This window comes from Gadus chalcogrammus, chromosome 19 (assembly GCF_026213295.1).
Source record: "Gadus chalcogrammus isolate NIFS_2021 chromosome 19, NIFS_Gcha_1.0, whole genome shotgun sequence".
Taxonomy (NCBI): domain Eukaryota; kingdom Metazoa; phylum Chordata; class Actinopteri; order Gadiformes; family Gadidae; genus Gadus; species Gadus chalcogrammus.
This window is the reverse complement of record NC_079430.1, coordinates 12,523,478-12,533,477: the sequence shown is the minus strand read 5'-3', so window position 1 is coordinate 12,533,477 and position 10,000 is coordinate 12,523,478. Positions and strand designations below refer to the sequence as shown.

At 48.7% G+C, this 10,000-nt stretch overlaps 1 protein-coding gene across 1 annotated transcript in view; it reads left to right on the top strand.

Annotated features, from left to right (window-relative positions):
- Positions 1-10,000, top strand: part of anks1b (ankyrin repeat and sterile alpha motif domain containing 1B) — a 55,995-nt gene that overhangs the window by 9,680 nt on the left and 36,315 nt on the right. The window contains exon 6 of the mRNA XM_056579009.1: positions 4,964-5,123. Within this exon, the coding sequence (XP_056434984.1) occupies positions 4,964-5,123 (160 nt within the window). The remainder of the gene's footprint in view (positions 1-4,963; positions 5,124-10,000) is intronic.

The following is a 10,000-nucleotide window of genomic DNA, read 5'->3' as shown; positions in this document are numbered from 1 at the left end:
AGAGAGAGAGAGAGAGAGAGACCCCCTAGTGTCCCAACCGGCGTCAGCTATGCCCTGGGCGTGTGTGTGTGTGTGTGTTTGTGAGAAAATGTGGAAGGGAAAAGAGAGAAATTGCGTTGATATGACTTTTTCTCCATCTTTTTTACTTCACCCACTGTGTCTCTACGATGCTCTTTCAATCCCCATCTTTTTCTCTCTTTCCCCGCACTTTTTTTTATATATAATCTATTTAAATAATCTATACATCTACTCTGTATATATCTTTACATATATATACTCTCTATATATAATCTATTTATATACTGTGTGTGAGTGCGTGTGTGTTTACATGATTCTATGATTCCTGAACGAGGAACGTCTTAGCATTTGATTGGCCACAGCCTTCACTGATCACATGGTCACTGATCACGAGGTGCTTGGGATAAGTGCTTGGCTCAAAGGCACCCCAGTATCCGTCTCTGAAGGGTTTTTACCCATGAGGTTTGCCTCACTCCTTATGTCAGACATCTTCTCAAATTTCAAATTCAAACGTTAATTCAACAATATCAGGAAAACATTACAGACATCACATCACTCTCTCTCTCTCTCTCTCTCTCTCTCTCTCTCTCTCTCTCTCTCTCTCTCTCTCTCTCTCTCTCTCTCTCTCTCTCTCTCTCTCTCTCTCTCTCTCTCTCTCTCTCTCTCTCTACAACTGCTCTGAGGATCCATTGTGTTGTTTGGTTTACTCGAGTACATTCCTCTGATCCTCTCTCTCTCTCTCTCTCCAGAACAGCACTCAGTTCACGTTCATTATCTGTACAGTGGGGCAGGGCCCAGGCGGGCGAGAGAGGTCCTTATGCTTTGAGAGAGATGACAGAGGCGCTGCGTTGGGATTGGTAGAGCGAGTATCAGCACCTCTGGGACGATGAGAAGGGTCTTTCCTTGTTTTTGGTTATCTACGTTCTCCCACACAGGCATGCGTAAACACGCATCCACACGCACACACACGCGTGCACGCACATACCAACACAGATGACAACATTGGTATGCACACACACACACGCACGCACGCACGCACGCACGCACGCACGCACGTGCACACAAACACGCACACACACACACACCCATCTGGAGGTGCAGCTGCGTGGTTCTCATGCGGCGGTTGATTAGCGGCCAGCAGAACGCTGTCCTCCACTTCCTGTCTGGACACTGGGTCCTCTGTTAGGGAGGAGGGCGAGGGGAGGAGGGGAGGAGGGGGGGAGAGAGGAAGAGAGAGAGATAGAGAATGGGTGTGGTGGCAGGGAAGTGAATGAAGATAGTGTGTGTGTGTGTGTGTGTGTGTGTGTGTGTGTGTGTGTGTGTGTGTGTGTGTGTGTGTGTGTGGGACAAATGCAGTATTCCTCCCTTGTTTTCTGATTCTCCTGATTTGAGCTGAACTCTGTAAGACGGAGACAGAGTGAGAGAGAGAGAGGGGAGAGAGAGAGAGGGAGAGAGAGAGAGAGAGAGGGAGAGAGAGAGAAAGAAAGGGAGAGGGGCGACACCATTGCCATCGTCAGGGCAACCCCAGTCCCACTCTCACACTGCTCCGCCGCACCTCTACACGACCTGACCCGAGGAGGAAGAGGAGGCATCTGTAGCGGCAGGTCAGTGGAGATGCTCGGGTCATTTGACCCCCAGGAAGAGGGTCTGACGAGGGAGGGGGGCTCAACGATGGCCCTAGGAGAGGGACAACATGGAGGATCGATTCAAACGGAGACACTGTTGGAACGGAAGGAGACGTATTCTTTCGGACTGTTGAGTGTGTGTGTAGGGCGTGTGTGTGTGTGTGTATGTGTGTGGGTAGGTTGTGTGTTTGTGTGTGTGTGTGTGTGTGTGTGTGTGTGTGTGTGTGTGTGTGTGCTCGCACATGAGTGTATTGTAAACCCAATGAACTCTGTTTTCTCTTGGAGAAAAGTTTAGCGCCTTTCCTCTACAACTGACTCTGAATCTCTCTCGCTCAATGGCTCAATTGCAAAAAAAACTTTTTCCTTCTCCTGTCTGGCCTCTCTTCTGCTGCTCTGTCTTCTCGCTTGTCTCTGTCCTCCTGCTCTCTCCTCTGTCTGCCCTCTCTCTGTCTGCTCTCTCACCTTTTTTCTCCCTCTTCTGTCTGCTCTCTCCTGTTTTCTCTCTCTCCTGTCTGCTCTCTCCTGTTTTCTCTCTCTCCTGTCTGCTCTCTCTCCTGTCTGCTCTCTCCTGTTTTCTCTCTCCTGTCTGCTCTCTCTCTTCTGTCTGCTCTCCCACCTTTTTTCTCTCTCTCCTGTCTGCTCTCTCTCCTGTCTGCTCTCCCTCCTGTCTGCCCTCTCTCCTGTCTGCTCTCTCTCCTCTGTCTGCTTTCTCTCCTGTCTGCTCTCTCTCCTGTCGGCTCTCTCTCCTGTCTGCTCTCGCTTCATTTCCTCCTTCTTCCTTCCAGCCTTTACTACGCCGCTTCTGTCTGTCTGTCTGTCTGTCTGTCTGTCTGTCTGTCTGTCTGTCTGTCTGTCTGTCTGTCTGTCTGTCTGTCTGTCTGTCTGTCTGTCTCTCTCTCTCTCTCTCTCTCTCTCTCTCTCTCTCTCTCTCTCTCTCTCTCTCTCTCTCTCTCTCTCTCTCTCTCTCTCTCTCTCTCTCTCTCTCTGTGGGTTAGATCATATCCTTAGTATCAGGACAGCAGGTCGAGGTGTTTGAGATGCGACCCGCGTGGCACCAGGGGGTCTCAGGCCATCAGCATACCCACTCATCTTGTGATAACGATAACGTTAAAGTAGTTCATTATCCTCGGTCCCTCTGGTCTCCTCCGCTCTTCTCCTCCATCGGTCTACTGATCAGCGGTCTTGAGGGAAGTCTTAGCTGCACTTATAAACACGCTGCAATACGACCCAAATCGAGCAGGGACTGCATTAGGTGTCTGTGTGTGTGTGTGTGTGTGTGTGTGTGTGTGTGTGTCTGTGTGTGTGCGGTTGTTGTTTTGTAAACTGTGACAGAAGGGAAGTTACTTGAAATAGGCTGTGTGTATGATCTCTACATGGAAATTGCTTTCAACGATAAATCATGAAGTAGCTTCTGTAAATGCTATGGGACCTAGGCTATCAATGCAAGCTAGTGGTGTTGAATTTTGGCAGCTTGGGGCATGTCCACAATCGTGTTTTCAGTGGGTTAAGGCTGGCAGGGCTCACCAGCAGAAAATCTAAACAACTAGCAAAGCTTTGCTCCATATCAGCAGTGATAGGCAGTCTTGCAGTGTGGCGCAGGAGATGTTTTTTTGTACCCTTGAACAAAGCCCTATCTCATCTCTGAAAATATTTCAATCCTGTCTGTTGTTATGTGATTGGTGGATTCCAATAAATAATTGAAATGTGTGAGTGTGTCTTTGCGAGTGTGTGTGAGTGACAGTGTGTGTTTGCACTTCCTGCATGTGAGTGTGTGTCTGCCCACGCTTGTGGGTGAGTGCCTGTGTGGGTGGGTGTGTGTGTTTGCACCGGCCCGCATGCGAGTGTGTGTCTGCCCACGCAGTGTGTGCGTGTGTGTGTGTGCCTGTTTGTTAGAGTTGTTAGAGACTGATCACTAAGAGACCCATCATTGCATCACCGGTGTGTGTGTGTGTGTGTGTGTGTGTGTGTGTGTGTGTGTGTGTGTGTGTGTGTGTGTGTGTGTGTGTGTGTGTGTGTGTGAGGGGGGGTATTGGTATGTGTATGTATAAGTGGGAGTCTGTTTGTGTGATAGTTTGCCAGGTGGACTCCGGGTAGGGTTAGAGTGAGGGTTAGTAGAGTTAGGGTTAGTAGTAGAGTTATGGTTAGGGTTGGTAGGGTTAGTAGAGTTATGGTTAGGGTTGGTATGGTTAGTAGGGTTGGGGTTAGTAGGGTTATGGAACGGGGACGGTGTCCTGGGTACAAACAGCCTTGACTCCACACTGAAACGGCCTAGAAGACGACTCTCACAACACAGACGGGACGCCGTGTGACAGCAGGGGATGAAGCGTTGCATTATGGGAAAAATGCAGACATCTGGGTGGTCATTTGGATAAGGTTTCTCTCACCGGAGATAAAGTTAGTTTTGTTTTGCCTCTTCGCTCCTTGGTCACACGTCTGCGTGAGAAACTGGTTTGGTTGTGAGCTTCTCTCTCTCTCTCTCTCTCTCTCTCTCTCTCTGTCTCTCTCGCGCTCTCGGTCTCTCTCGCATCTTCACTTAAGTGCTATTTTACATTCTTCGATTTGTTTGTAAAAGGTCAATTTGAAGAGCAAAATGAAAGCGATGTTCGTAAAGTCTGGTTCAGGGTCAGGGTTAGGGCAGAATGGAGACATCTCGCTGAATAGATATTATTCAACAGCAGCCACACAATCGTTGGAACATGAGGCAGGCTTTCCTATAGCTCTACAGATCACCTCCCTCATGCGTGGCTGCAAAGACCCAAGGATTAGAGCAGAGTGGTTAATATGCTGGAACTACTGTGTTGTCGGCATGGTACAAGGCGTCGGTAAACAGCATGGATCTGCTGACAAGATGGATCTCTGAGCAGCTCCAAGCCCTGTTTGTTTCTCCTCTCCCTGCAGAAGTTACTGGCTGCCAGGCCTGGGAGAGCTTAGCTGCTAGGGGACAGGAATGTTTTTCTTTCCCATGAAGTTGCAGGCAAATCAAAGGCACAAAGCAACAAACCCAATAATGCTTGATAACCAAACCCCAGACATCATGGATGTGTGTTATAATATGCACCACAGGGTTGAACAAAGAAGACTTGTGCTGATATCAATGATGAAACAGAACAACTTTCTCATCTTATTTTGAGCTGTGACCCTTGGGAACGGTAAGACCAGCTGATGGATCATTGTGTTCATAGCAACGGTTGTTATGGCCGGTTTAGAATGTCCAGGTTAAAGCAAGAAGGAAGAAACAAACAAGACCACAAGCTAACACGCACTTATCCTCACAGCAGACGACTTTTATGTACTCTCTGTCTCTCTCTTTCTCCCTCCAGGAGACCCAGGCTGATCTTGTGGGCTCTCCCTCGCTGGAGGTCTTCTCCCCGGAGGACGAGGAGAATCCCTACGAGCTGGTGACCTCGGTAACCTCTGCCGTCACACGTAAACCCAGCTCCCTGGACATCAGCAGCTGCCAGACCGCCGCACACAACAACGGTAGGAACACAAGCTCAAAGGGGACATATTATACCACCAGGCGTGAGTGTGATTAGCCGCTACAAGCCGTTTTGAAAATGTGCAGCTTCTGACATCACAGGTGGGCGTGTCCACCTAGATGTGTGCTGGATGGATCGGTCTACCAGACTACCCAGTGGATTGCAGCAAAAAAGTTTCTCATCTATCCGTCATACATCTAGGTGGACACGCCCACCTGTGATTTCAGAAGCTGCACATTTTCAAAACAGCTTGTAATGGCTAATCACACTCACACCTGGCGGTATAATATATACCCTTTAAGACCTCTAAATTCCTCACAAACCAAAGACCTCTGAAGTCCTAACAACGTTAGGAAAACAAACTGAAGAACTAAAGTCCTCAGGAACACAAACAGAAGACCTCTATATTCGTAGAGAGAGAGAGCGAGAGAGCGCGAGTTTAATTGGTGGTTAATTGGAGTTTCCTGTTGAGGTGTTGATGGCTCCTGCCGTGGTTCCTGCTAATGATCCTCACAACATGATCATTTATCATGTCAAACCCGGGGGAACATTAAGGCCAATTAACCAAAGATCGTTTCATTTGTAACGCATAAACGAGATGTGAAGGGGAGTCATCTCTCAGATGATTGATCTTCTACCAGAAGTGATGGCGGAACTTTCCTGAATCCAAAATAAAATGTTATTCTTGTGTAAAATGTTAAGACTTGGCTGCAGGCCAGTCATCTTTTGGAAAGTGTAGTTTAGATTTGACTGTGAACTACCACACACAAATGTATCATCATGATACAGCATCTCATCATCCATTAAGGGTATAATATGTAATTTCTTCCGCTAAGGGTCATGTCATGATATAACAGGAGTAGGAGTGGAGGTAAAATAATGTTAACTTGCTGACTTACCCTTGGTTGAGTCGACTACCAAATCAGCTTTAGATACCCTGTAATGTGATGCTGGGGTAGTTTACACCTGTAGGTAATGTTACATGGTTGTTTCCTGATATAGATGATGGGATGTCCTAGTTTACAGCTGTATATAATGCAATGTGGGTTAGTTTACAGCTGTATATAATGCTATGTGGGGTAGTTTACAGCTGTAGATGATGTTATGTGGGGTAGTTTGCGGTTAATGTTAGATAATGTTAGACAGGGGTCACTCAGACTTTAAAACAGGGTTTCACTCAGACCTTAAACAGGGGTTCACTCAGACCTTAAACAGGGATTCACTTACACTTCAAACAGGTGTGTCACTCAGACCGTAACAGGTGTTCACTCAGATCTTAAACAGGGGTCACTCAGACCTTAAACAGGGGTCACTCAGACCTTAAATAGGGGTCACTCTATTTAAGAGCTTCCTTCAATATTAGCCAGTGGTCGTGTGCTATGAAGCTATGCTTGCTGTTGCCCATCGTAACGGGGTGCATTGTGTGGGCTGCGGTGCCCATAGTTGTTTTCACTGCGTAACATGGCAGCACTCAGTCAACCACAACAAACCCCTCAGAAAATAACAGAAAGCTAAAGCGCACCAAACAGAACGCCGCCCACGGCCGCGCGCTCTCCTCCTCTCGCTCCCATGGCGATGCGCTAGTGTCAGTTGTCACGGCAACTGCACCGCCGGTTCTCGGCTTGTGAGTCACCTGTAGGTTGCCATGGGAACTGATACCCCCCCATTCCATGCTAGTGTGAGGTCCAATACCTAGTCCTATACCAATACAGCCAGGGTGTGTGTGTGTGAGTGTGTGTGTGTGTGTGTGTGTGTGTGTGTGTGTGTGTGTGTGTGTGTGTGTGTGCGGGTGTACACCAGTTGGTGTTTGCATGTCTGCGTATGTTTTCATTTCCCTCATTGATAGAGTGACAGAGAGTGAGGGGGAGTGAGGTAAAGTGATGGTGAGGGGAGAGTGATGGGGGGAGAATGCAGGAGATTTCAAAGAGATCCTCCTAAATCTGAAAATGCCTGCGAAACAAATCTCCCAGAAAGCGATGACTGCGGTGATACTGAAGATGATCCTCTCATCTCCTGCATCCCGCCTGCCTCTCAGGGAGACAGGCGGCGACCAGTGAAATCGCTGGTGTGGACAGAAAGAGTTTGGACACGTTGTTCTGATCGGGGGCGCAGTGAGAACACGTCCTCAGGCTGATAGGAGCAGCTTGGTGCAGGGTGGTGCAGGGTGGAGCAGGACAGACTGAAGGGTGGAGCAGAGTGGTGCAGAGTGGAGCAGGACAGACTGAAGGGTGGAGCAGGACAGACTGAAGGGTGGAGTAGGACAGACTGAAGGGTGGAGCAGGACAGACTGAAGGGTGGAGTAGGACAGACTGAAGGGTGGAGCAGGACAGACTGAAGGGTGGAGCAGAGTGGAGCAGGACAGACTGAAGGGTGGAGCAGAGTGGAGCAGGACAGACTGAAGGGTGGAGCAGGACAGACTGAAGGATGGAGCAGGACAGACTGAAGGGTGGAGCAGAGTGGTGCAGAGTGGAGCAGGACAGACTGACGGGTGGTGCAGAGTGGAGCAGGACAGACTGACGGGTGGTGCAGAGTGGAGCAGGACAGATTGCAGGCTGGGGCAGGACAGACTACAGGGTGGAGCAGGAGGCTAGCCCATCCTAGCCCATCCTAGCCCATCCTAGCCCATCCTAGCCCATCCTAGCCTGACCCATCCTAGCCCATCCTAGCCCATCCTAGCCCATCCTAGCCCATCCTAGCCCATCCTAGCCCATCCTAGCCCATCCTAGCCTAACCCATCCTTGCCCATCCTAGCCTAGCCCACCCTAGCCTAGCCCAACCTCGCACATCCTAGCCCAGCCCAGCTCATGTGTGGTGAAAAGAGCCTCATTTGCATGCATGCAAGTCCCCACAACCGTCCCCGGTGAGAGGTGTGTGTGCGCGTGCATGTGCGTGTGTGTATGAGTATTTTGAGCTGGTATATTTGACAAGCAGGGTCAAAGGTCAGCGAGTGGTCGGGGTATCCCAGCTGTTCCATCCTCCACTTAGAGCCCTGATAGACTAAAGTCTCCTTCATTTACACGCTGGGCCGTACTTTATAGACAACAGGGCTGTGAAAGAATATAACATTGTTATATAATACATGTTCTAAAATATATTCCTTAACAATACTAGATACTACTACATATATAATTAAACTGTTTATTATTGCATGAAAGGAAGTAATATCGAATAAGTCTGGGGTACATTAAGTATGGGGATAGACAGTAGGTCTGGGGATAGACAGTATGTCTGTAACCTGGGATGCACAGTAAGTCTGGAACCTGGGATAGACAGTAAGTCTGGGGTTAGACAGTAGGTCTGGGGATAGACAGTAGGTCTGGGGATAGACAGTAGGTCTGGGGATAGACAGTAGGTCTGGGGATAGACAGTATGTCTGGAACCTGTGATAGACAGTAGGTCTGGGGATAGACAGTATATCTGGAACCTGGGATAGATAGTAGGTCTGGGGATAGACAGTAGGTCTGGGGATAGACAGTAGGTCTGGGGATAGACAGTAGGTCTGGGAATAGACAGTAAGTCTGGAGATAGACAGTACATCTGGAACCTGGGCTAGACAGTACGTCTGGAACCTGGGATAGACAGTAAGTCGGGATAGACAGTAAGCCTCGGGATTAGACAGTAGGTCTGGGGATAGACAGTAGGTCTGGAACCTGGGATAGAAAGTACGGAACCTGCAGCCATTCATCACCAGAACAAAGGGAGTTCCTTGATGAGCTCTAAGAGAACTCTTTAATACGTTAACTCTGCATTAACTCGCTGAATCAGGATCCATGGAGAGTTCAGCATTCATGGCTGTCAGTTGGTATGAGAACGTGCACATACACACACACATACACACACGCGTACACGCATAGCAAACATGTGCACGCATACACACCCATGTATACACGCATACACACACGTGTACACACGCCACGCACGCACACCATGAGAGTGGCATCAGAGAGGCGTCGAGGCGAAGCTGACCGCAGGGTAAGCACACACACACACACACACACACACACACACACACACACACACACACACACACCACACCACACACACACACACACACACACACACACACACACACACACACACACACACACACACACACACACACACATCAAGTCTAGAAATATCTGGCAGCAATGAGGGTATTCATCAAAGCTTTCCCCTTTTCCATCACTTTTGTTTGAAATACATAATCCGACGCACCAGCGTTTATGTGTATGTGTATGTGTTTGTGTGTGTTTGTGTGTGTGTGTGTGTGTGTGTGTGTGTGTGTGTGTTTGTGTACGCTGCAGTGCTGTTTGTGTGTCTTTCTGCATGTCCGTACATATGTTTGTATGTGTGTGTGTCTTTCTGTACGTGTTTGAGTGTGGGTGTGTGTTTTTGTGTGCGTGTCTTTCTATGCGTGTGTGTGTATGTGTGTCTCCTCCGGTGGGTTGATCCAGACGCTGGTTTTGTCCTCTGAAGTTTAATTGCTGCCTCCTCAGCCTCTCCCGCTCATCTCCTCGTTCTTCTCCTCGTTCGCCCGCTCAGCGATGCCGCGTCGACACACACAAATGCATTGTCTAGCATGTGTGTGCATATGTGTATTTATTCATTAGTATTTCATATGGCCGTCTGTGTACAGTTCTGTTCTGGGGAAGGCACGCACTTCATATACTCAGTATATGAAGTATACTACACATACTTAGGTTGGTTTGTGTGGTGTTTGTCTGTTGGGTGTTTGTGATGCCAAGCCGACGGTTCTGGGTTCGCAGCCCAGTCTCTGCCTCCTCCTCCTCGAGCATCCTTGTGCTCGCTGACTTGATCTTTGTGTATCGACACGGTTAACCTTTACATACTGATTAGCCTTCACAGATCTGTTCTCTAGGACCGACAGGTAGCCTT